Below are 27,546 nucleotides of genomic sequence, written 5' to 3' on the forward strand. Positions count from 1 at the left end.
TTCTTCTTCTACGGTGATTTCGGGTGGACAACAAATAGCAGCGACACATTCTGGTCTGGAGTATTGTCCGATCCCGTAACATTTGTTCGATATAGCACGTGTGATGGGGGAAACTAACGAAGTGGGGACTTCTGGTCACTGAGCGTATCTTAATCGTATCGTATCGTAATTGCATTTGTACCGAAGAATTAAATGAGACTGCCGAGTCAAATGCCTTGATATAAATTGCATAATGCATTTGAAATGTCAATACAGAGTCCACAGCACTGCTGTTTGATTTTAGTTAATGAGGCCTCGTTCGTCATCAAAGCAAAAAAAAGTACTGCTTGATAAAAATATAATTTTGGCTGTGTTGCAAGTTGAGAATGCGCACTTAAATAGCCCATGTGTAGTTGTAATGTAAAATAGTGCAAGACTGCCTTCCAGGGGTCAAAGTTAGAAACTGAAATAACTGATAATAAGCCTAAAAGATAACCCTCCAGCTGAAATAATTAGTTAGTAATGCGTATTATCAATATTATTTAAAGGTTTCAATAGGAGCATTCATAGTCATGTTGGTTATGTCAACTGTATCTGTGTTGTTGATGTATATTGTTGGTATCACGTGCAGGAGTACTGGCAAGCTGCTCGTATTACAAACAGATTAACTTATAACATAGTAAAAAAAATCAAAATATATTAACATCATATTAATAATACACATATGATAATCGTGGTAATAATTCAGCACCTCTTTTCTAACAGTTATGGTTAGACTCTCTCTCTACCTCCCTACACTCTAGCCTACTGCTCTGAGTGTAATTCATTTGCCAGAAAAGGGACAAAACGTACAATAAACAAAGATGTATTTGACTGCAAGCATTATTTTTATGCTTGCAATAAATATTATTATTTTGTCAAAACTGTCTATAGTTATCGCGATAATATCATTACTGTGAATTATTTGGGCCCTGATAATCGTAAAGGGAAAATCTGATATTGTGACAGCCCTAGTAAAGAGCATTTATAAAGCACACTCTGAAGCAATATAAAGCTTTGCACCATTTAATAATAACGTAACAGCAATAACCAGCCCTGCACATTAAGTTTAGTTGTTGTCTTTCACCAGCAGGTGTCAGGCTTTCCATATGAAATAACACCTGCTGCAGCAGTTGTGGGTTTGACGTTTCAAAGTATTACTTAGCTCCCCTCTTCAACTTCAATCTGTTATCATATTGTATTATGTTTTCAGACTAATTAGAACGTCCCTTTTAATTGACCTTTCTTAGACATGAAAATGGTTAGATAGTTCATTAATCATAGATAGAGATTTAAAGGGATCACAAAGGGAAACATTTCCACCTCTACTCCAGAGGTTTCTGTTGAGCCAATGCAACTCCATCAGTATAACAGAGATTGGGTACCAGCTAGGGAAGGCCTGTCCTTCTCCTGACCAGGCTTATGAAGGCCTTCAGCTTCCCATCCCCAACCCCGAGAAAATCTCCCCTACACTTCTCGAGATGCCTCCAAATTCCTGGCCAAATGAAGCCCTTTCTTTGAGGAGAGACGCAAGGGCATTCCTCATCAGGGGGACACAATACCCCCTTTCACCGTGGCCTGGCTCTGAAATTTCACAGGTGATGGGAGGAACGGTAGACACTCGATCCTCCTTCCTCCCTCCGACATAATGCGTCAGACTGAGGGAGAGGAAAAGAGAGAGAGAGAGAGAGAGAGAGAGAGAGAGAGAGAGAGAGAGAGAGATGCTGATTGGGAATGTGGTGGCTGGGGGGGAGAGAGAGAGGGGGGAAACAACTTGAGTCTGACTCAGTCTGCATCGGTTGGCCTAACTGTAGTATTTTGGGGGATAAAGCTGTAGATAGCTGATATTTAGTACCAATAAAAGCTTCAAATATGATGACTTTTATGAAGAACATGATGTCTGCCAGACCAGAGGAGGTTGACAATGACAGCTCTAGATATTATTCTTAATAAAATGCAAGTTCCAGCCTATATATCAGTCCATTGAAAGAGCTGAAGGCAAAGGTGTTGGAGTACAGGAGTACAGAAGTGTAGAAACTGAAAAAGTGCAATTTCAGGTGGCAAAAAGTCAAAAGAAGTGATTTTACTGCCTCTGCAGGCAAGCTGAGGTAATGATTCTGTCAGAGAGACATTATTAAGCACTAAGCAGTCACCAGAATGAATATTGATGTTTGTATTTTTAATCATTTAGCTGATGCTCTCATTTAGAGATGCTTAATAGCTACAGAGTCAATGACTTATTCCAGTGTCTTATAGCAGCTTTCTTGATATTTCATTAGAAACACAAACTGGCTTACGTTTATTGGAGAAAGGTTAGCAAACAATAAATAAAACAACAAGCTTCACTCAGGTGTCAATCGGTGGGAATGTGAGTTCTGCTAAAATGCTCTTTAGAGCCTTGAGGAACTGAATGGGGTGAAATCTTTTTTGTGGGTTTGTCCCTTTGTTAATATAACATAATTGCATTAAGCAGCTTAACATGCTCATGAAAGTCATGAAAGACAGCAGTATAAACAATCGGCAATTGTGTGAAAAATTCAGGCTTGTTTAAAAATGTCACAACTTGAAGCAGAGTTAAAGGGCCAGTGTGTTGGCTTTAGGGGGATCTAAGAGCAGAAATGGAATAAAATATTCACAAATATGTTTTCAATGACCAATCACCTGAAACTAAGAATCGTTTTGTTTTGGTCAGCTTACTGTAGAATGAGTTTTCTTCTTACAACTTCAACTGTTTCAAAGTGTGTTGTCATTTCATGAAAGTGCCACTTAAAAATGCCTTACTTAGTGTTGGGTTGTATTTAGCTCCACCCTCTCTTGTCACTTATGGTATTAAAATCCAAGATGGTGACGCCCAAAAACCAAGATGGTCGATGGCCAAAAACCAAGACGGTGACCACCAAAAACCAAGGTGTTTTTTATATGATTATTACTTGCAGGTGAGGATCTTCCTATGTCACTGTATTATTGTCTCCTACTGGTTGGTTGAGGAACCTGGACAGGAGGTTGGACCTGGGAGAGATCATTTGAACCCTGCTTGTGTTACACCTTCCAGGTGAAACAACTTCTTTGCACCACTTAATCACTTTCAGGCCAATAGAATGTGGAACAAATGAGAAGAAAAATAAAGAAAATAAAAATCTCAACATTATAATTCTGTTATAAATGAATGTGCTTAGGTATGTGTAACACTACTTTTATACTGATGGTAAGATTTCCAGACACAGTTTTGCACCTGGTTGTTCAAAATGGCTGCTTTAGAAAAAAGGTCAAGACTCAAACTTCTACCTATAACTCTTCAGTATTTCCTCTCCTCTCTTAGGTTGTCCACAGAAATACTCCACACATCCTGTCCAGTCCAATCCAGTTTTCAAATTTGAGGGATTTACTAAGTTAAAAAAACTATGTAAATACTTCATAAGATCATTATTGTCCTGAGCCTGAGACATATTTGGACACAAAATAATACTGGGTGTTTAAGGAACAAAGTGTGTAGTCATACAGAGGTTTAGAGAATCTCTCAGGCTCTGCACCTTCAACAGGGTCCTACAGTCCTCATCAGGTCTACATGGCCTGTGTATTCCCAGACTGGGCTCAGAGGGAAGGCTAACACAGCCTAGACAGTAAACTCAGGTCATGTCCAGCCTCTGAGGCTTTAAATGGACTCTTTCATGGTCGGGGCAATGAATGGGGCAGCAGGGGCCTCTGTGGTGGGATAGTGTGTATTTCCAGCCTGCATGGAAACTGCGTTGAAAAACTAAGGTCCTGAGCATATCACGCCCCCATTGTGCCTCTACAAATATGCTACATACAAGACTTGGTTTATTTCACTGGAAAACAAGCCTGGGCTTAATAGGATCTTTCAGTTTGAGCATTTGCATCTCAAGAATCCTTTATTTTCTTAACGACTGCATCTAAAGCCCGGGCCAAGAAATAGCCCCACACATAACCCTCATTTAAAACACAAAAATGCTTTGTGTTTACGCGTTGGTTTGTATTGTTTAACAAACATATATATCGGGTCATTAGTGAGCTTTAAATCTGCTGGTATAGGAGGATTTTGTTACCTTCGGACAGAGCCGGATTAGTGTTTTCAGTCTTGATGCTAAGCTAAGCTAAGTTGCTTCTGGCTCCAGCTTCACATTGAAAGGACAGATGTGAGGGAGGTATCAATCATCTCATCTAGCTCTGGGCAAGAAAATAAACTATCAATATACCCCAAATCCCTCTTCATGTCAGTCTTTTTTTAACACTGTGCATGTGTGTGTGTTTGACAAAGCCCATCTCTCAGATTGGTGTGGAATGCCAGTGACTGTAACTGTGACTGGTTTCCAGACTTCACTTCCCTCCCTTTCTAGACCCCGGACAGAGCCACACCTACAGTTACTGGTCACGTCAATGGAAGCTTGACAGTTGCATCACAAATCTTCCAGTAACCATCTTGGAGGTCCATCGGAAAATTAGCTGTACATATGTTTGAACAAGAACCTACAGCCACACCACAGCTCACAGTGACAATGGTAACATGCTGATGTGTAATAGAAAATATTTTCCAGGTTCACCTTCACCGACCAACCGACCGACCGACTAGAGAGCTAGAACTTCTGTCCTTGCTATCCCTAAAAACAGTTTTATGTTTCCATATTTACCGCGACGGCGACGCTGGTACTGTTTTCTCCTTGTGAGTCTGTGTCTGTGTCATCATGGCAAAATGTGGTCCTGGAGACACCTAACTAGCAAGAACTAACGCCTGCCTGGTGTTTATATGTCTGTCTGTGGACAGATTGTGTCACTGCGATAGCGTTGCAGATGTGCAGGATGCAGTCACGAAACTTTACAGGTGTGTAGTTGAGATCAAAATGAAGGCAGAGTTCGAAGGTCGGTGTGGTCCAAGCAAGGGAGAACGAGACAAAAGGATATCGATGCTAACAATACCATTAAAAGCAACTCATATGTATGAATAAGCCACTAATAGTGCCAGAGTCTTCTTCTACTAAATTAAAGTGCTCAAGTCTGATTACAACATTGTCTTCAAAGCTAAATTGTCCCATATGCATACAAAATCACATATGAGTTGTATCTCAACCACCTACAACATAAATGCATTGTGGTCATCTCAGAGCGGATGACAAAGCCATCCAGCAGACAGATTTATGGTATGACCCATCTAGTATAGATTATTTAAGATTCATGTGGCCCACAGATGTGTCATGTTTTTGGTACTAAGCTGATCATTTCATTGTCATTATAGTTTATGCAATAGTTGTTATTGTCCGATTCTGTTTCCAAGGGTCATGTTAGGCATGTCCTCTGGTACGCATGCACAGACACTCTTTGTTAATGGAAAGAGCCCCTCGGAAGGAATAAAAGATAATTTCTGTTTGCCCTTAAACCTAAACAGTGCTTAGAAAATAGAGGTGTGGTGTGGATACTTAGAGCAGCATATTCTGGATAGCACACAGGTTGGTAATCATGGCACATAGTGCGTATCAGGCTGAGTCTAGGCAAAGACAGAAATAATATGAAATTTGGATAGTCTCTGTTTAATCAGCACTTCCCAGCGAGCATATGATGGATGGTGATGTAGAGGAAATATCCAAGTTCAGCCTGTTAGGTTTACATGATATGAAGGTTCAGCATCAACCCAAACATGCACAAAATATAGACAACAATGATGTCACAAACGTAAATTAAAACAGCTTATGAAATGGACCTGACACCAGACATCTCAAAATGATGCGAGTGGCAGCTGCAGTCACAGCTGGCATCGCCTCAAGCTTCAAAGGCGACGACCACGGTCGGTCTCAGGCTGAATTGCAAAGTGAAGCAGCAGCCCTCAAAGTCTTGTATCCTGTTTTCAATCACCGTCGTCTGAAACTGAGGGACAAGAAAGCAATCATCTGAAATTCTACAGGTGAAACTGAACACCAAATTCCTCCACGTAAACAGACTTCCAACCGGAGAGACAATGTCCAGTGCACACACTACTGCCCTTCACTGCTCTCTGTGATTAATGATAATGAGGGCCCTCTGTTAATGCGACTCGCACTCTCAGGCTTAAACCAGTTCACTTATCTGCTCTCTTCCTGGCCACGTAGGAGAAGGCTTGGTGGAGAAAGGTAAAAAGTGTGCAGGGATCAAACATGGTGTCACCCACTCTGAAAGGAGAGTGAAGGGAGGTCAGAATGCGAGGAATGCTGTCTGCAGAACCCGGATACTGAAAACCAGCAACCACAGAGAGATACAATCTAAGGATTTGCAGAGTAATGGCCCAGGGTAAAAGTTACATGATGAGTTACACGATGAGTGATACCGGAGGCGCATGAACATGCTGCAGCCGGTAGCTCCCATGAATTTCGCTACATTTTTGTCTATATATATATATATATATATATATATTTTGTGTTTATCACTAATGGCATATGACAGAATACATTCATCAACATCTGAAAAGGAAGCGCGGGGGATTAGATGAAATGCAGCAGACTTTGAGAAGATCACTGCTCCACGGCTGACCTCAGCCAGACCTGCCGCACCAAACGCCCTAGGGAGGAGAGCCGAGAAGCTAACCCTCAACGAAGCTAAGCTAAACTAACCCAGCTAGGACCTGAGGCTACTCCACTACCCAGCCTTCCGCTGGCCGTCTGATGCCCGGTCGCAGAAGAATAAGAAAGTGGTGGACAGACCGGCAGACGGAAAATGCCATGGCCAGAGCCACGCTGCTAGCACGGCTGAAAATTACATTTTATAACCAATCTCTGAATAGAAGTAGTTATGCAACGTACATGATTGCATGCTTCACGGATATACAGTCAGTTGGTATCCAGAGCATTTTTGGCCTCCTGTAGTGAAAGTATGGACCTAAAATACCCAACTTGAAACTTTTCATATGGTGGTTGGTTTCAACTCTTAAATCTAACAAGTGAGATCTCTCACAGGCTCAGCCGGAATGCCCTCTCCAAACAGTTAATTATCTCTCTAACGCACGGGCACTTCCCCGAGCTTGACTGCACTGCAGCAGGAATCTTCCACTGTTTCTACTGGAGAAATGTATCTGGGGACATTATAGATCCTTTGAAGTTGTTTTAACTAAGAGATAGATTAACAGCAGGTGCTGTACGCATGTAACAGTTTTGATTATTGGCGATGAAGCCGCAGCTGTTGGGCTGTGGATGAGAACCATTCATATAAGACAACAGTTACATTACCACAAAAGGCCTCCTCTAAACTTGCTTCAGAGTTGTCAACACCCAAAAGCAGCCAAACACAGCAGTTCAAATCATCTTCAAACCATTTCTCTAACTGGATCTCTTGGGGACACTGACTACCTTCATGTTAATCTTGAATCAAGCAAGAAAGATCTCTGAAATAAAATGAAGTTAAAGAAAAACTCCACATTGCTCTGACATAATCCGAGCAGGCCACATAATATAGGCCTACCCGCTGAGAGTACATTGGCATTGCCATCAAAAGACTGCACATATGGAGGCCATTCACATTTCTAAGTGATTCCAGCCGCAGCCGAGGTCAAAAACCAACGATTCACAGTCGGTGGTGCTTCAGTGATAGTCTTTTATACTAGTAGGATCATTTCTTGCTTTAGGCTTTTAACCTGGCTGCCAAGCCTCAAATAGTCATGTTCCTTAGCTTTTCCTTTCATATACCTTTTTACTGCAGCCACCTGCACCCTACAGTGACATCCACAATCCACAAAGTAATATGGTGAGGTTCTTAGAGTACTGAGGTAACAGTCAAAGGGACATTTAAGCGCATTCCTATCATTCTAATGTGGGAAGGATGTACGAATCTGAAATTAAGAAGCCTGTTACTTCCCATGTCTCGACTGCTAGTCTCTACCACCTCTCATTGCTGGCTGCAATTCCTTAATTATAGAAGGCCTGTGTTTCTACAAACGGGGGGGGGGGGGGGGGGGGCATGGTGTCTTCAAAACCAGAGTGGGGAAACCAGTCAGCCACTGGGCTAATGTGCTCTCAGTTCAGTAACATTTGTAAGTCAATGATGACACTATAAAGTGGTCAATGGTATGTAACTAAGAACATTTACTAATTTACTGTACTTAAGTACAAAAATTACAAAAAACATTAGGGAAATATTGTACTTTTTACACCACTTTACTTCACATTTATAGTTAGTATCTACAATCAGAGCTGTCATATTCTTGGCCAATAAATGACAGTCAAAATGAAAGCCTACCTTATATTTTTTAAGGATTGTTGTTTATCTTTGCATCCAGTCACAGCAGGTCCATCCCATGAAGATTAGTTTTAAAAAAAGGAATTGCTTTTGTGACAATTAAAAACCGTCAGAGCGGTGAGCAAACAGTTAACACAACATAACATAGCTGTTATTATTATGGTCTTTCATCATTCTATAGTTTAGCCATTAGCATCAGTCACACCAGCTGGCCAATTACCTGCAAGACGAAGGACGTAATCAAGCATCAATGAAGGACAGCTGCATGTGTGACAGAGACATGATGCTTGATGTGGACAGTACTTCAAAGATAAATAAAAAAAACGAGTACGAGAGAAAATTAAATACTGAATAAGTTATTCTGTAAACTACCTCTACTTGCACGTTTGCAAGTTTGTCTCTAATAGTTTGTCTCTAATATCTGACCTTTTGACTTACACAGGTGTTAATAACAATGGCTCCATTATACAGTATTTAGGTGCATTAGTAGGCTAGCACAGTTAGCACGCACAGTAGGACTTTTCCATGAGAGACATTTTTAGCTTCCTGAATGCAGGTGTAACCAATAACAATGATGATGAATAGCGACAGCTGTATTCCATGTATGTGGCCCAGGGCCTTGGTATTGGGCATGCTGTCTGAGATAAGGGTTACTGGCACATCTAAATACACACAGCCATAATTAAAATAGTTTATTTTTCTGCAAATACGAGTTATATGGCTATTATTGAAAAAGGTCTGTGCCAGTCCTGGAAAATGGTATGTACGACTAAAAGGAATGTACTCATTCAAATGTTTTTCTGAAAGTCAAATTGAATCCTTGTAATACACATTTAATCAGCTGTAAGTCAATTTTGGTTTGCATATACCAGCAGTTAATTACTTAATGGAACTTTTAAAGCACTAATGGGTTATGAGACGTTGTGTAAAATATTGTAAGATATTGGATTTATTAATGTTCTAAGAAAATGCATAGGTACATCTGCTATTAATGGACAAAGTGATCAAAGCTGAAACATTTTGTCTAATCATCAATAGGTTTGCACTAAACTCTCCCTCCCTCTCTATTCTTCTGACATGCTTTTTCGCAGCATACCTGAACACCATACCTGAACACCGAGGGTCTGTACTGAAGACTTGCCTTGGGGGGCTGTGTTGGATAATTAGTTTGAGTCTGACAGAGTTAAAGAAGCACAAAGCAGCACAGATCAGGCAGCTCTGTCTGGAGGTGAGTGCTGCATGACTCGTCTTGAGCTATGTTGTGACCTCTTCACCAAACTACCTTATTGGTCAGACGTCAAACAGGGCGTCATAAAGTCCAATGGAGAATGCATTAAAAATATGTTGTCGACAATTGAAATGACTGAAAACAGCAGCACCACTTTCGACCATTGGTTACAAGCCATGACTGTGTGGTATGTGCACCAACTTGCAGAAGCATGTAACCTGCCTGACAGTAGGTGATCCATCACAGTAAATGCTGTCACTTTTACTTTCTGTCAAAAATCTATCAACACTGCATGGAAATGTTTGGTGCATTCAAAATGCATCTCGGATGCTCTAGAGTCAGCTGCAAAAACAACATGTTTTTCAGTAGAACATTACATTTACAGTGTTCTTTCTTAGAATAGAAACACCTTTTGTGTCACATCTTAGCGCTGTTCATATAATAGGGTCGTCAGATTTGAATGTTAATGCATGCCTATGTAATACTGTGACTACTCAGAGTTTGTACTCGTGTGTTTTAGTCATACTGTTGAAAAACTATATTCTTCTCAGTTTTCTAACATTGTGCATTAATTGCATTTTGCATTTCCAAAAAAAATACTATATGCCGGGCAAGCAAGCAGTTTTACAGTGTCATAATGGCTCTGCTTTGCATGTAAACACATTGCAAATGCAAGGATATCAGCATCTTGGCTACTTGAATACAGTTGTATGAATTAGTACTTTTACGCTCTTTTTGGTTCAAATAGAATCTTTCAAAATCTTTCACAGGAGATAATATATGGTGTGAAAAAGCAACAATGACTGGAGGGGTCATATGAGGGTACCGGAACAAGGATCTTAAGGAGATAATGAAACAAGCTTGGTCGTGCTAATATGCTCCCTTACGATCAAAAGCAATACGACAGTAACAGAATGACAGACTTGCGTTAAACATGAATCCAAACTCCACCACATCAAATGCCTACAAAAGCACACACGCCCTGTCATTTTGTAATATGAATAGGGACATACAGTTCACCTCCTACAATGCATCACTCAGCCAGACTGTGAACCCTGTCCTATGGGCTTCCATTTAGAGGCCACAGTATTTCAGTGCCGCCCCTGTGGGTACACACTGCATGCTGTTACAGGGCAGTTCTCAACAACTCAGTTACAGGGTGGGAGGGAGACACAGAGACATATGAAAAGGAGCTCTGTGAAGGAGGCTTGACTTCCACTGCCCACAGAGCAAACCAGGAAATGTGAGAAAGAAGATTTTGGTCAGTGCTGGCTAAGAAGAGCAAACCTCTGCTCTATATTGGTAACAGTGTGCTGCTTAGAGGTGTCTTATAACTCCTATTTAACAGGATTCATTATAAAATGAGTGGTAGGGTGGTTAACTACATTCAACTGGATGGTATTTTACAGGATGTAGTTTGTGTTGCTGTTGAACTGTATTGTATTACACATAGAGGAGTTTCTGTTATTCAGCCTACCCTCATTAATATAAATGGGGTGGATAAAAGAAAAGAAACATCTGTCAGTATAACGAAATACAGTGCAACAACAACACACAGTTGAATCAACACCTCTTCTAAAACAGTTTGTGCCTAACAAACTGGCAACTGACTGTACATCTGTCACAGCACACCAGTTAACTGTCACATTATCGACACATCATCTTGTCTATGATTTTAATTTACACACATTCCAAGTCTATTAACAATTTGTTCCGAGGGCTGTTTAATGCTTAATGATTGCAGTGTGTGTGTCTGGGATTTAGTTTTAATCCAAGTCAGTATTCCATTGTTGAATCAAACATCAGTTTATGACTTATTGCTGTTTTTTTGTCAAATGTGAGTGTATTGGGTTTCATAGCTATTCTACAAATGTGCTAGACCACCAATACACATCTGCGCACGCACACACACACACACACACACACACACACACACACACACACGTACACACACACACACACACACACACACACACACATATGCTCAGCTAGAACTAATTGAGGCCACCAACCCTCACTTCACAGTCGCCACTCTATCTTCCCATTCAGCCATGGTGATTCCCTGCTTTCTTCACCCCTGTAGCAGTCAGCACCCATCTGGCCACCGTAGCTCATTTAGGCTTTTACTAAACTTCTCTTTTGCGCCCAACTATACCAAATCAGTTTCACAACAGATTATAGTCACAGTGTGGACCTCTAGCTCTCAGCTTGCCACCTGTACTAAGGATGGTGCAACAGAAGGTGTACAGCATATTTGCTACAGAATATGTCTGCTGTCTTTTTTTTTTTTCAGCCGCAGCCTCACATACCAAGGTCATGCAAATCTCCTAAATTGACATTTCCATCCTGAGGGCTCACTTAAAATCTGCCCCGACCAGGTGGTGCAAACATACAGCTCTACCTTCAGCTTTTCATTATTGTCTGGAAGCAGAGCTGCACTGTAGGTATTATGTTGTTCCATTAAGGGAGGGATATTGGTGTAGCACTCAAACTGTCCATGAACATATCACCATAGTTATTGTGCTGTGCTCCACAGCCATTTTGCAAACACTCATCAACTTCACATGAACTGCATTTTTATGTTATGGCTAAAAATTGCCATGTAAGACTTATTTTACTGTGGCAGACGTTTATGAACACACAATGTAGAGTGGTTCTTTAAATTAGGTTGAAGGGCCAAAAAAGTATCAAACCAAAAGGCAAAACCAAAATGTAGATTGATTTTTGTCCTGTTTTTTAAGAGAAGTTTACCTTAGATCTGAATGCCAGCTATTATTTTTCCAATATGTGACATACTGTGCCTCATACAGCATACAATACAACATTAATTAATATATATACTATTATTTAAGTCTGTGTAAACCGTCAAACATTCTAAAAATCCTTTTATATTGTTATTGTTATTTAGTGGTTATTTGCCTAAACATACTTACAACAGAAACAACTGCATTTATTCAGTTTCCTTGCTAAAATGTGATTTAAACACATAATAAAGTTATAGTTTACTTTTGCGCAGTACTCTCTTTACTGAACAGACCATGAACGCATCATAATGTAACTCAATTGAACTTCAGTTAAAAGCTGTTTGCTCCGTTGTTTTGCCAAGCAGGACTGTGCTGCCCACCGGCTGTCTACAGGTAACGTTAACCAGCTCTTCTGCTAATTTCAACACGGATTTGTTGTTCACAATGTAGCATTATCAGGGTAAAATAGGGTGCAAGAGCATGTGTACAGGTGTGTAGTACTAGTTTATACATGTGCAGTACCTATCGGGTTGGATACGGATCGAGTAATCAGTGACACATGTTGTTGTTCCTGTGTAGCGTAAATGAGCTGATAGTATGATATACCGGATTAGCGCATAAATGCGACACACCGATGCACTACTGGTATCAGTATTGGCACCGTACTACAGCCATCAATAATATACAAATAAATCACAAAAATAGAAGAAATAATATATTGATTTACATTTGAGAGATCAACATTTTATTTTATTAAGGACACATGCATGTCAGAATGACTCTCTGACAATGCAAATGAGTTGGAATGTTACTTTGAATCAGGTCTGCAGCTGATGCATAGGCCTGTTCTTGTCATATTTCTGTTTGTTTGTCTCAATAAAATAAGCACCAAGAACCTCCACTGACACCATCTCCATATAACTGTATATCGTGGGCCTGCATGTGCCCTCCCAAAATGGAGGCAGCATTTAGTCAGATGTTAATTCTGGTGTTCTACATGGTAGACCACATTGAAAATACATGGTTGTCACTGTCAGAGTGCTGTGAATGACAACGAAGAGCCATTGCAATATCACAAATATATCTACAAAACACCAAAACCCATGACAGAGAAACAAACAAATGAAGCATTAGCTTTCCAAAGATGACCTCAAACTGCCCAAAATCTGGTTAGACTTCTGTTAAAGGGTTTCAGTAACCATGATGACTAAATTTACCAAACGATACAAGTAAAAAAGTGTATTTATCCTTATGAAATACTGTGGCAGCCAAATATAATGTTAGCGAAATGAGGGAACTTTTTGTTGCTTGTGTTAGAGGACTAGAGTGAGTGTGGAGAAAGAGCTCTTTATACTCTCCTCTGTGCAGTGTGTAAACAGTGACAGACAGTGGCGGGTGGTTGGCTTGAGTGTGCCTGTGAAAAGTGCTTGTGTTTCGATACCATGTCAGGTAAAACTCATGGCCAGTAATATGACTATTGTCTAATATGGTCCTGTCGATCGTGTCATCAGATCTGAAAATGCTTATATGTGCACATGTGTGTGCCTTTTTGGAGGGCATGGACCAATCCCGTATTTTTCTGTTTGTTTGGAGCAATTGTGTGTGAAGTTGCATCTTTGTTTCCTCCTACACTTGTTTTTTCATATACTAGATGTAAAACTAGAGTTGATCATTATGACATGTTCCACCCATCCAATCTTTTGAGACTTGGTTTCTATCATTGGTGTTAAACGATCAAACAGAGCAGTAATTTTCTAAGTTTCATTTCTTCCTGAATGGTCTTCAACAGCTCTGATCAAGTCAAGCCCAGAACACCTCCAATGGGAGGTCACCATTGGGCATTAGCTGTCACAAGCACACCTGACTGTCTAAAGCAAAAACTGTCAATTATTTTCTGAATATGTATGTAGAAGATGATAGAAAAGAGAGTGAAAAAGTCAAAGCATTACCAAGCACTTCCACGTTCTATAGTTGGAATCATTTCCGTGTGAGATTTTGCTCGTGACAACTTTGACCTCCACAAGAGCCTATGAAGCACACTGTCGCCCACTATGAGAATGACTGCCCCTGCTCCCTGAACCATGAGAAGACGAGATGTAGCATGAAACCCTCCCTGCCTGGACACCAATTCGTCCCAGAGAAATGGCTCTGCTTTTTGCCACTGGCCATACAGGAGGAGCATCTGATACTGTTTGGCAGGAAACAGGCTGAGCCGGGATGGCTGGGAAGGACGAGCTGGCTGACAGACAAAGCCTGGTCAGGATCCATGAGTTCACTGGAGTGAGCCAAGAGATACAAGGAGCTGACTGTCTGCTGGACTGACCCCTGTTTCTAAAAGGCCATTAGATGAGGAACGCTGGAATCATTCGGCCCCCTGAAATCACTCTTTAGAGTTTTCTTAAAGTGCATTTTGGTCAACTTGTCCTATTGTGTCTTGTTTCAGGATAATCACATAGTTATTTGCACAAAACTCTTGAAACAGGGGAAACCACTGGGAACAAGTGGAGTTTTCTCACACGGTTGGCAGACGATTGCATTTGTTCTCAGTGCAGATAGCTTTTAAAGGCATAGTGACCCTGTAGACCTATTCAATGATAAGGAAACTCTCTGTTGAGAGAAATACATTGACAACATGGTGGGAATCAAAAAGGAAATAATACAATTAGCTATGCTCTTAGCTATGTCAGTTTGTATATGAATTATTTATGGTTTACAAAAACTGCAGTCAGGGAGGATCTGTAATTGTACACAGTATTGATATAGTTATAAAAAAACAAGGAATACAAGGTGTTTTTGCTTTTATAAGTAAAAACAAATCTGAAAGTTGCTTGGTAAACTTTCTTGAAATAAGATGTATTATTTAGGCCGTTCAAGACAAAAAGAAACCTTGGAATTAGCAAAGAAAACTCATTTTGAGCTGTATTTCACTTGTGTGACTTAACAAGCCTGTATCCTGATAAGAAGTATTGTTTTCACTTGAGATATGCAAGATACATTGTCTAAAAACAAGTCCCTGTGTCTCACTAAAATGTACTTGTTAGGCAATTGTGTCTTTATTTAAGTGTTATGTGATGTTTGGACAAATATGTTTGTTAAGATTTAGCATTTCGGCAGTGTGAAACCGATTCTTCCAAAATATATAATGATAGTGGTGGAAAATAACTGTTTTGTGCTGGTACAAAAAACTAAAACCGTGACCACACTAAGATGGAAATATGCTTACGCATTTTTTCATCAGTTTTATAAAGCTGCACATGCACAGGCCTCATTTCCACTTCCACTGTTTGCTATTAATGGATGCAGAAATGCCCTTAAATCTGTTTTCATATTGATACCAGCTCCACCACTCATAACACAAGTCAACTTCACTGATGGAGTTCATATTGAAACAGACTTTACAAACTATTTTTTAATAAAGGATAGAATTAAAAGATTATTGATAGATGAATATTGGCTCAAATGTAAATAAGAAAACAAATTCATCATTCATAAACGATGTGAAATTTATAAATTTGCATTTTATTGCAGTTTCATGCTGATATTTTCATTTCAACCGCAGCTACCTCTAAAATGTGTGGACGTCTAGTCTGAAGTACGGCCTATTCTCACTGCAAATTCTTCTTTCACCAGTTAATGTGTGGGAGGTGATGTATGCACGTTTTTGTGCCTCCATATCCTTTATACATCTGACCCCTGGTGAGAGTGAAGGCCATATTGGCATCATGTTCAAACTCAAAACATTTAGTGATCCCTCATGCCCCGAATGGAAGCATCTGTGTTTGTAGTGTTTCCCTTCAATGACCCTGCCCGGTGTTATCTGTTGTGTAGATGACATATTGTGTATGTTGTCTCAATGGTGGCAAAGCAGTTTCCTCTTTGGGGATTAATGAAGTAAATCGTATCCTATCCTCCTATCTCCTGATTCATTCAGGTGTTTACTTTTCATTTGTCACCCAGACCCTGCAGGATCAAATTTCACCTCTCCCTGTTCTTTCTTATTTCTGTGATATTGATATTTAACTAACATTTGCATCAGGGTTTGGAATAGTGACAGACATACAATTGATACTAATACTCAACCAGCTGGATTATCCAGTGATTGCACACTGGTAGCCTACAGTGAGCTGCACTGATTTCCTCACACCACACTAATGCCAAGTTGTAATTAAACTCAGCATTACATTTTTGATTTCATATGATCGAGGCACGTTTGTTCCTATGTGTGTGGGTGTGTTATATGGCTACTATTTTCAATTTCTCAAGGTTCAATATTCGTTTTTTTACTCATGAATTGATTTAGGCCTATGTTTAACTGTCAATAAGGACTTGAGGAAGAGTGGGCTATTCTAAAACAGTTCCTTGTTTTACTCACTAAATACTGTATTTATGCTGCAAATAACAGCATTTATCTGCGCCAGCTCAGGTGGTGTAAGATGTGATATTATCAGTAGCCTATTATAAAAACACCCTGCGTATACAGCTCTGCCGTGTCATCATGCCCAGTTCGTTACCAACTTTGTCACGGTTTTATTTCGCTTCTCTTTTTTCAGACCACTCGGGAGAGACTTGAGGGCGCATTACAAAGCTAATGGGTGGACCCGAAGGAGAATTTCCAGCCCCGTGATTTGCTAATCGGGGGCTGGCTCCCTTGTCATTTCACTGTAATCGTGGCTCCGGTTTGTGGAGCTTGCCCAGCCCTCCTCTCCGTGGACGCACCAAGTGTACCGACTGTGTACACTCTGTGCGTTTTGGTTAAAGCCCGACTACCTTCACTGTGAAGGCTGGGCACTGGAAAGGAGGATCGGGGCCCTCGGTGTGGCTGAGAGAAGAGACTAAACTCCTCACATATGGCTTTTTTGTAGGACATTTTTCCATCATCACTGGGATTGTGGAAGGGACGTCGTTCAAATTCACCGGTCGCTCAAAAGTTTTACTCAATTGTCGGCGCCCGACCATGGAGATGCAAAAGTGGTCCACAAGGTGGAAAACGAAAAGGTGGTTTATGGATTCCACTGTAACTGCATTCATCACTTTAACCCTGGTTCTACAAGCTACCAATGTCGGAGCAGGTAAGATTCTTAGGATCAAGCTTCTCTAATGAACTTGATCTGGCCGAAAGGGGACGGAGCGGCGACCGGCTGGGAAAACTCGGTAACTGATGATGGAGATTGGGGGATTAACAGATTTACCTGGACACAGTGGCGTCACGTTTGCGTCGTAGTTAGTTGTATGTTTATTACTTCAACGTTCCATAACCAGAGTATTTACATTGAAGCGAGATTTCCCCATATACATGTGTAATTGAGCGCTTTGTGAAAGCCTCCAACAAACAACTAACTCTAAGCAAACGGACCGTTTGGTACAGTAAAACGGTGCCCCCCTCACTGCTGTAGTGAAGTGGACGGTTAAACCCCGAGAGGACTCGTATACAGTACTGAGGCGCACATATATCGTTGGCCAAAAAACTATATTCAGTATCCCACAATTTACTGCGGGCTGCTGTTACGCATGAATGGGAAGCGTCCCGTTCAGAAGATGAAACACCTCGCCCAATTAAATTCATCCTACGCAGCTGGTATGCGTCTATGGAGCTCGGGGACACAGATTCACTTAGCCTGAAAGAAAGCTCATTGTTTGGACTGTGGTCCGCGAGGTGGATGTGGACACGGTTAGCAGGGTGGGTTTTCCTCAGCCTGACGACACGGCTTACCCTACACTGTGATAACTTGCAACTTACAAACGTTGAATTGAACTGAAACCGTCGATGCCTCATGCTGACAAGTGTTTTTACATTTCATTTCAGGCGGATGGGATATTGACTTGTGTGATAGTGCTGTAATTATCCGTATATGGGCATGTGATCCTATGTGAAGAGGAGGAAAGACTATTCAGGTTAGATGGCTGATTGAAGGTTATGAGGCTCACAGCACTGTTTTTTTTGCAGACATGAGGATGTTCTGTTGGGGTACAGCATTAGAGTGGTGATACATATGTGGTAGTGAAGTGCATTTTCACAAAGGCCTTACAGGATCTCAGATCTGTCAGTGCAGAGTGCAAAGCCCCTCTGGGTCTGCAGGGGGCTAAGTGGTCAGGCAGGTTCACCCTATCTCCACACTGCCCTGGTCCACACTGAAGCCCAAAAGCTGACTTGTGCCCCCCCCCCCCCCCCCACGCTGCCCAGCTCTTCCCCGCAACTTTGCACTTAGATGTTTCGTCGGCTGCAGGACAAGGCTCTGTTGTGTGTGTGGTGAGAATGCTTCCCTTTTAAGTACTGAGTAGTTATTTGATGATGGTCCTTGTTGCACTTCCCTATGATTTCAGAGCCTTCAAAGAGCAGGACTGCATATTGGCCGAGCCTGCAGCCACAATGTCCACAAGTCATAGGGTTCAGGATAGGCATCACACCTTGGCCTATATGGACAACTCTGTAAGGCTTTATTGTTGCATACAGATACAGGTAGAGACTTAGAGATACTTTTTAACATGAGCTTAAAAAGCTTATGCTATGAGTTCTGAAAAGGTTTTATAAGTCTCTACCTTGAAACCAAGTATTTAGTCAAGTTAAAGCTAGACATCTAAAAAAAAATCAGTTATTGCAGTTAATGTCATTAGTATTTTAATTTATACGGCACAAATCAATAATGGAGCTTTATATTCGTTTACAAACGTAACATTTCCTCGTTTTACAGCAGTTTGTTTCCTACTAGGAATACAAGCTGCCAATTCAGAAGATACTGGAATGTAATTTCACTCTAAATTGAGAATCTCACTTTTCCAAACAACTCCTGCCTCTTTCTAAAACAAATCTCAAACAACTAGCTGCAGGCTCTGTGTTCCGGGGTCTCAGTCAGTCAAAGCTGTTTCTGCAGGGCGCCCTCTTCATCTAGCAGTGTACAGACACGTTTTCTCAGCCCCCAGGGCGCAGGCATGTGCATTCCAGCAGGCAAAGCTAGCATTTCCAGAGACCTCTCTCTAATATCTTCAACCAAGAGTGTCAGCTAATCAGCTCCTTGCTGGACATTTGTCATGCGTAGCTGGCACATATTCATAGTTGCAGAATCACATTGAGACAAGCATCTCTTCCTCTTCAAAAAGCCACAGCTTGAAATTGTGCTTTAACTGCACATTTATACTTAAATTCTGAAACAGGGGTGATCACAAGAGATCTCTTTTTCCTGACCTGTTTGGATTTAGAAAAACACTATGGGATCACTTGTTCTAATACTATATGGAGGCATACAGTAAAAGGAGTTAATGAGAGGAAAGGCGAGGGGGTGGGGAAGCTTTGAAAAACTGGGTAGGTCTCAGTGAAGTTTCTTTGGTATGACACCAGCATAAAGCTGTCTTGTTTTAGCCGGCAGCATGGTGGAAGTTAAAGGAAGGAGAGAGCGAGAGTGGGAGAGAGAGGGTGGGGGGGGGGGGGGGACATATAGAGAGAGATTCTGGCTGAAGATATTATTAGAGTCTCAGGGAGCTGCAGGTGAAAAGGTCTTCCTCTGTTTATTAGACAATTTCACATTTGTTTAACAAAGTGAGCGCTGAAAATGACACAACAGGAGGTGGATATATAATATCAGTTTGCTCAAGCCTTACATACTATGTCATAAAGGAAGAGTTGAGGCAGACTTTTTTGGCCTCTGTCCTAAGACAGTGTTGTATGTTATCTCCTGGAACACACTGTTTACATGGATGTACACTTGTGAACATGATGGAGGTGATATCAAATTACTCCATTTATGTTTTATGGAAATGTCTCCCTCTGCTCCTCCCTTCTACGCATGCCTCTGCAACTTGCATAATGATGTTCAGATGATCCAATAACTGAATAATAGAGGCTGGCTTGCATGAACTCTCTTCTCCAGACTGAAGAAGATCCATCCCTTCATGCCATGAGATCGGCTGGTAGCTACATGGCCTGTTTGCTCAGCCCTGAGGGCAAACTCACACCAGCTCATCAGATGCACTCTTTTAATACCTGTGCACACTCATTTGGCCACCTTAATGGATTGGCCAGTATTGACGTTTTCTCAGCACCTCCGTGTGAGGGTCGTAGCCCGGCCACATCTGGAACATATGAGTCCTGTTTGAACTGAAAGCAGCTCTGCAGGAACTCACAATGAGGTCCTCAGTTCACTCTCCAAAGTAAGTAGCCGGTTCATCCTCACAAGCCACAAAAAAGCCAAGTTGTCCTCGGTAACGGCATTCCTACGGAGTAACAGTTTGCTGATTTTGATCTCAACTTCACATTTTTACATAACTTTGCTTCCACTGTGTCCTCTGTTGAAATGGTCGTGAGTTTGATTTTGGGTTGCCATGTAAGACACTCATTTATTCTTACTAAGCAGATAGTATATAAGTGGATGATATTTGTAAGATGGCTTGCTGGTGGTGTTTGCTTTATTGGACTGCGTACAGTTCAGAGCTTAGTACTATGCATTGAAGCAGAGCAGCTCTCTTTGCCTTCATCGTGATGCATCTGTTCTGGTCCATCGCAGGTGTTGCAAAAAGGCGCTAGACGATAAGGAGGCCAGATGTAGGCCAGGCCCTTTATGTGAAAATACCTTCAGCATGATAAACTTAACATATTCCTTTAGGGTCTTCCATAAAAATAAAAAACCTTGAGTGGGACAAACTCACAGCAATGGAAGGATTTCTGTCTACTTTTTCTGAATAGTGTGCTCAAATAGCAGTGTAATGCGCACTGACTATCTGGTGATCTTGTATATATCATATTTCTGAGAAGTGCTTCATATTCAGTAAGCATAGATTCGTGTTGGAACCATGTGCTTTTCTAAAGAGAATGAAACAGGTTTTTAATTTACCTTTTCCTTGCCACCGATGGAATGTTGACCAGAGAGTGTTGAGCGAGACATCAGACATTTTTTAAAACAGGGACTTTAAAGCCGTCAGAAAAGGTGCTTGCTGATGACTTCAGACACCTTGGCATGCTTATTTACCCCACAAAAACAGATTAGTGTTATTCTATTTAACAGTCTGCCATTGTATTGCCTGCTTTAGTCGGATATTGCTATAGTGACGTGAGCACCTGTTTTTATTTTGATATATGAGATTTATTTATAGTACTCGCACACATTACATTACATTCATTTAGCAGACGCTTTATCCAAAGCGACTTAGTACGACACACTATATGCCCATTGAACTCTCTCTCTCAAGATGTGGTCTGCAACAATAGAATAACATTCACTTTGTCGAGTATAGATTTTATTGTTAGAAAATGAGGCTTGTAAATCATGTTTATAGTCTCATTTTGCATGAATTTAACTTTTTATTAGACCTATTATAGTAAAACATCTCTCACGCACAAACGGCCTCTGGTAACAGATGGTCAATATACTGCAGCAGTTTGATTTCCCCCATATCCTGTTCATCAAGCTAATGTTTTATACTGAGAGGGTGTTTTAATGAAGAGGTATAATTATAATGCTTTCCCATGGGTCTCTATGAGCACCATCGCCATCCTTTATATAAAGTGCATCAGATTGAAGAGAATGGAAAACCCAGAGAGCCTCTGGTGACCGTTATCAAGGTAAACCTATCCAGGTGTTATAGAACTAGATCTCTGTTGGCACATTGTTCATTATGCTCTTTGGTTGGCCTTGACAGAGACGTTTCCTGTCAGATGAGCCTGCAGAGCCACAGGAAGGCAACATTTAACTATTTAGACATGTGTTGTTATCTAAGGCTAAGTTTATAGATAGGGTGTATTGTGTCCATGATACTGTGACCAATGTGTCACAGCGCCATTTTGAGGACAGAGGTTCTGGGACGGTCATGATGAGGGAATCTGTGAATTGCTCCACAACCTGGGTTAATCGTCCCTGTCTATTTTGACCTGAATCAAGCAGTGGCTCTCTCACTGTTCTGTTTTTATTTACCAGAACCGGACCTGATGATGAAAATCTGCAATATAACCAACTGAAAATGAAACCCTTTAATACAGTATGCATTTAATGTTCCATGTGCTGAGCCACATGTAGCTTTCAGAAACCAATGCTATGACCTAACTGGTGTTTTCTCTGCTCCCATGATCAGCAGAGCCAGTGGACGTGCTAAAAGTATTAGAATTTCAAAATTACCCCGAAGGAGTGACGAAAACATCAGGACTTTGCACAAACCGAAGAGCATCAAAGCCGGACTCAGCTTACAGAGTTGCCAAGCAGGTCCAGATCAGTGCCCCCACCACACAGTTATTCCCTGGTAAGAGAAACGTTTCAACCTTTTTACCAGTTTGTATGCGAAAGAGATTAAACTGGTTAGTGTGTTTAAAACACACACTTTTGACAGTGGATTCTTTGATTAGTATTGTTAAATTAGAGGCAAAAGAGACAAACATGCAAAGAACATAACATCAAAATGAGTTGATTCTCGTGTCTTCTGTTACAATAACCCTAACCCATTGACCTGTCTTTTCCATCCCTCCTCTTTTGGTCGTGCAGGAGGTGTTTTTCCTGAGGACTTCTCCATCCTGACCACAGTGCGCCCCAAGTCAGGCCTCCAGTCCTTCTTGCTGTCCATTTACAACAAGCAGGGAGTCCAGCAGCTGGGTGTGGAAGTGGGGCGTTCACCTGTCTTCCTGTTTGAGGATCAGACTGGCAAGCCAGCGCCGGAGGACTACCCTCTGTTCCGTACTCTCAACCTTGCTGATGGAAAGTACGTCAAATCTCAAACTTCCCCTCACGTAATAACTCAAACCCACCCACCCTCAGGCTCACGGTTGAAGCTGATTCAGAAGGAACGGGTGTCGCAGCGTGCAGGGAGGGCAGTGCAGTTGTTGTAGGTGTACTGAGGGTCTGAGATAAACATGCTAGATGGTGCAAGAGGGACATATGAAGTGTAATCCAAATGGACTTCAAACTTGTCCATACCATCCAGGCTGTGCCAATTTATAGCACTGAATATACTTGATACAGAAGTTCTATTACTTGCAGCTGATACAATTTGACCAAGTAACTGCAAGACAGCAAGCAAGCAAGAAAACAACCCAGATCTTCCCATTTTTGCACCACAGGTGCTCTTGACCGGATTATCTATCTCATCGGGGGTCCGTGGGCAGAGACAGGTCAGAGACAGGGAGACACTGGATTATTGGGGCACAGCAGGGACTGCTGTGGGCAACCTGACCTCATCCATGAACTCAGTGCCTCTGTTATTTTAGAGAGGGGGGAAACTTCCTTTTTACCCCCTTAGATTACCTCACCCAACCAGAAACAGCGCTGCTAACCTTTTAGCATAAACCTGATTAACTGCTCCCAGGCTCAGAAATCACAGGACTCTCACTCAGAGCTGCAGTTTAGCTGACATGAGCCCGTGTGCAGGGGCAAGGGGGAATAAATAAACAGATAGGCTGTTGAGAAAAATGCATAATTTTAAATAGTATATTTTTTCTTTCAGCGTTATCAAAATGTGTTTTCACTTGCTGAACATGCTAGGTGAGGACAGTTCATTTTTTGAGCGTCATAACTCGGGTCACAATATTTATGTGACTCAAATTGGCTTTAATGAGATCTATTGTGTACACAGTTATCATGAATGAAGGAAGCTTGGCCCTTCAAAAGTCTCATGTCAGGAATCATTTAAAGAGAAGGAGTTAACGCTCCCAGACAGCTTTGTGTTAGTCTAGTGGGGCTGCATTGTCCAGTGTCTAAGGTGCAGTGTTCTCTGTAGAGGATTTTTAACACTTCTTGGTCTGGAACCATTCCAGCTCCAGGGCTTGTCTAAAACTTTATTGGCTACAGCTCAGGCTGTGTACAGTCTGCAATCCCTGTAGATGTATTCATCGTTAGTGAGAAGCATATGCCAAGCTTGAAAAGAGAATCACAATGATGATATTGATGAGGTGAAAAGGAGCATTATCCTTTCTTCTAAAGGGAAGGGGGAGGCGGGTGAATAGGAGCATTTATTGTGAGCTGTTACACTGTATATCCTCAGTCTGATCTTATTTAATCTCGTTATACATGCTTTTCAAAAGTTTGCATTTAAATCGATTTGCGTTTTCAAAAATAATCGTACTCTTCTTTTGATCAGTATGTACATCAAGAGTTTGAGAAACTGTTTAAACCTATCAAAATCAACTTTTGCTTTTCTGCCATATAAGGTGACAAGTAATCCTTCCTGCTGTACTGCTAAACCCAGCGAGTGTTGCCCGTTTGTTTTCCTCTAAGCTCTGTTGCCTACCATGGAATGCGTCTGTATGATCTAGCGGTGTTCAAATGAATTGGACATTTTTCCTCTTCTGATGACAAGATTTACCATACAGATTTACAAATATGATATCATATATATATATATATATATATATATATCTGTAATAAACTCTTGTTGTATTGCCTTCTTGAGCTACAGTGGTGCCAGGTCTCATCTTCCACCTCAGAACAATGTTTTGACTGTGTGTCTCCTGCTCTGGCAAGGCAGGCCTTCCTGGATTCTGACACACACTTTCCACAATGTTCACCATGTCTGTCATGCCGAGTAACCCAGAAGGAGGATTAAGTTTTGAGTTTAATGAGTGTAATCCCGTGTTAAACAGGGCCAGAGTGTGGGGGCAAGAATGTGGTCCACTGCTGCCTGGTATGCAATAGCCCTTAAGTGCAGTGGCAAAATGGTCCAGAGGAGAGGGAGGTGTCAGACTCACGTGTGACCTTGGTTGACCCTTTGCATCTATGGGTGTTGTTGAACGATATATATGATGCATTGCTCTGAGGTTCATGTTTCTTAGAGCATTTGGTTCTGTGAGCATTCTAAATTTCTCTCGCCTTGAGGTGTGTTGTGATGTATAAAAGGCGGTTGATAATCCTATTAGAAGTGCTGATAAGATTTCCTTAGAACGTAATCAACCACAACAAAATTGTCTACAAACGAGCTTCATGGTATTGACTAAACACCACAAAGAATTCATTGTCCTAATTCATGCATGTTGTTTACATTACATCATCCTCTGATTTCAGTAATTATACATCGTACACTCACAATGTGCACTTGAGTCTCATTACTCACTGACCGTGGCCTCTTTTATTCCTTATCCCTCCTTGTTTTGTCCTTTACCAGGTGGCATCGTGTGGCCATCAGTGTGGAGAAGAAGACGGTCACCATCATTGTAGACTGTAAGAAGAAGATCACCAAGCCTCTCCTCAGGAGTGACCATGGTTCCATCAACACCAATGGTATTACCGTGTTCGGCACCAGGATCCTGGATGAGGAGGTTTTCCAGGTAAAGTTTTCAGCGTGGTGGTGATCATGTCCATTGTGATTGATTTGCTTCTGCTGCATGCTGCATTGCTGGATTACATTACTAATCCTTGAGATGATAGAAACCAGAGTGGGTCTGGATGTGTTCAATTCTTTAGATTTTACTACATCAATATCATACATATATCTAATATCTGAGGCCTTTTCACTAGGCTGTTAGTGCTGTTGTAAAGTTTGATAATGGAGCAGATTTACAGCTTTTCCTGTTTTTGACCTACTGCTTGACCACATCAGCCATTTTGTCAATGTGTTGTTCTTACTATTTTGGTGTGAGAAGCTCAGGTTGTACTGTATTTAGCGATCCAAGAGGCACATAGGCAGCCTATAAAAATCACAATCTACACAGACTGCAAGCAAGAACTAAAAAATCCAATCAACGACGGATGGATGACTGATACTCATCAGATGGCCTTCTACCCAAAAGGTCCCAGCAGACAGAGGGTGATACAATGGATTCTAGGCTAAGTGAGACATTATTCACAATCGTCCTTACCTGGTGACTGCATTTTGTGATATTATGTAAGATTTGGACCTTAGCCATGTCTAAGTAGTTGATCGTGGCCACCTTGTTTGTTTGTGTTTTTCTGCAAACCACACACAGGCTCTCGGTTAACATCTCAGACATCTCAGATCCTTTGTTAAAGCTTCTCTTTACCTTGTAATTAGAGGCATTTGGTGCCATGGGAGTTTCAGGCGTAATAGGTTTACTAAAAATAACTGGCTTTGTTGAATTGTTGTGGATTGACTTTCAATCTGATGGTTTGCATCGACTCGAAGTGAAATGGTGAAGTGAACCACCAATTTCTGACTCGATGAGATTGATTGCAGCCATGATGGTATTATATTGATTGAGAGAAGATAAACTCACTAAACTGAGCTGGAGTTTTTCAGTCCCTTCTTTGGCAAAAAGGTGTCCAATTACTACCAAGTGTTAAGTGCAATAGCAGTGATGCTGTTATTATTTGATGAAGCTCATAAAGATATTAGTTGGAATGATTGATGATATGATATTGTCATGTAAGTACATGTTACTTGGCTCCAAAGGAGAGAAGTCAGTTGTAAGGTTTGAGGTGCCAAGGATGTGTATACTAGAAGAGACCTTGTTTGATGAGAATAAAACTCGAACTGAAGCATTTTGAAAAAACAACTAATTGTCATTATTTTGACTGGTATTGCAATTGCGTCATGATTCACAATATTATTCGAATAACATTATTGACTTTTTTATCCATTACTGTTATTCATAGTTCATGTGCTACTGGAAAAGTCCAACTTCTGTTGACCAAAATGTTTGAATTTAGTTTTCTCACTGTGCTATCTGTGAAGAAATACGTGAACACAGTATAGGTTTCAAACATTAAGTTCGTGAAGGCTTGTACAACTGCTGTCCTACATACCCCATGTCTAAAAACATTCTGATGTCCAGAGAGAGATCCATTTTGACACAAGATTGCTGTAGCATAAATAGAACTAGATTGTTAACCTGAGCACCAATAATCACTGAACAGACGTAAAGAGCCACCTACAGAAACACAACTTCATCTACATAAAAGCCAAGCAAAATGTAGGCACAATATTGGACACATTCTTTGCAATATAAGCCACAATTGTGCCTACACTGTTTCTCAATAGCAAATCATTGAGCTTAAACAAATACAAATAATTATATAATAATATAAAATAAAATAAATGATAAAAAATAATAAAAATGTATACAAATGAAATGTATATGGGCAACATTCTGGGGCATAGTCTGTGATTTGATGCTTGATTTGATGCTTTAAGGCACAGTTCATCTAGAGGTGGATGCTGGCAGGGGGTCAGGCGGCTGTAAATAATGACAATGACTGAATTGTCATGGCACATGGTCTTCTCTCGTGGGAAGTAAGCATCACTAAAGAGGCTGTATAGGGGCTGTGTTTGCTTGTGATTGTGAGTGCTGATTGTTTATGGGAAGCAGGAATGCCTAGTCATTATTCTGATGCCAAGTTTGAATGATTGATGCTGCTGCTCTTGATTTAAAGCTATATTTTTTGCACACCTTGTCGATGAGAGAGGGCCCTGCATATTTTATTA

At 41.0% G+C, this 27,546-nt stretch overlaps 1 protein-coding gene across 1 annotated transcript in view; it reads left to right on the plus strand.

Moving 5' to 3' along the window:
* Nucleotides 1-17,155: 17,155 nt before the first annotated feature.
* The window catches only part of col11a1a (collagen, type XI, alpha 1a), a 77,902-nt gene continuing 67,511 nt past the window's right edge, over nt 17,156-27,546 (plus strand). Inside the window, exons 1-4 of the mRNA XM_076095595.1 lie at nt 17,156-17,270; nt 22,261-22,422; nt 22,662-22,875; nt 25,270-25,432. Of these exons, the coding sequence (XP_075951710.1) occupies nt 17,156-17,270; nt 22,261-22,422; nt 22,662-22,875; nt 25,270-25,432 (654 nt within the window). The remainder of the gene's footprint in view (nt 17,271-22,260; nt 22,423-22,661; nt 22,876-25,269; nt 25,433-27,546) is intronic.

This window comes from Anarhichas minor, unplaced genomic scaffold (assembly GCF_050575085.1).
Source record: "Anarhichas minor isolate MPS153535 unplaced genomic scaffold, ASM5057508v1 ptg000001l, whole genome shotgun sequence".
Lineage (NCBI taxonomy): Eukaryota > Metazoa > Chordata > Actinopteri > Perciformes > Anarhichadidae > Anarhichas > Anarhichas minor.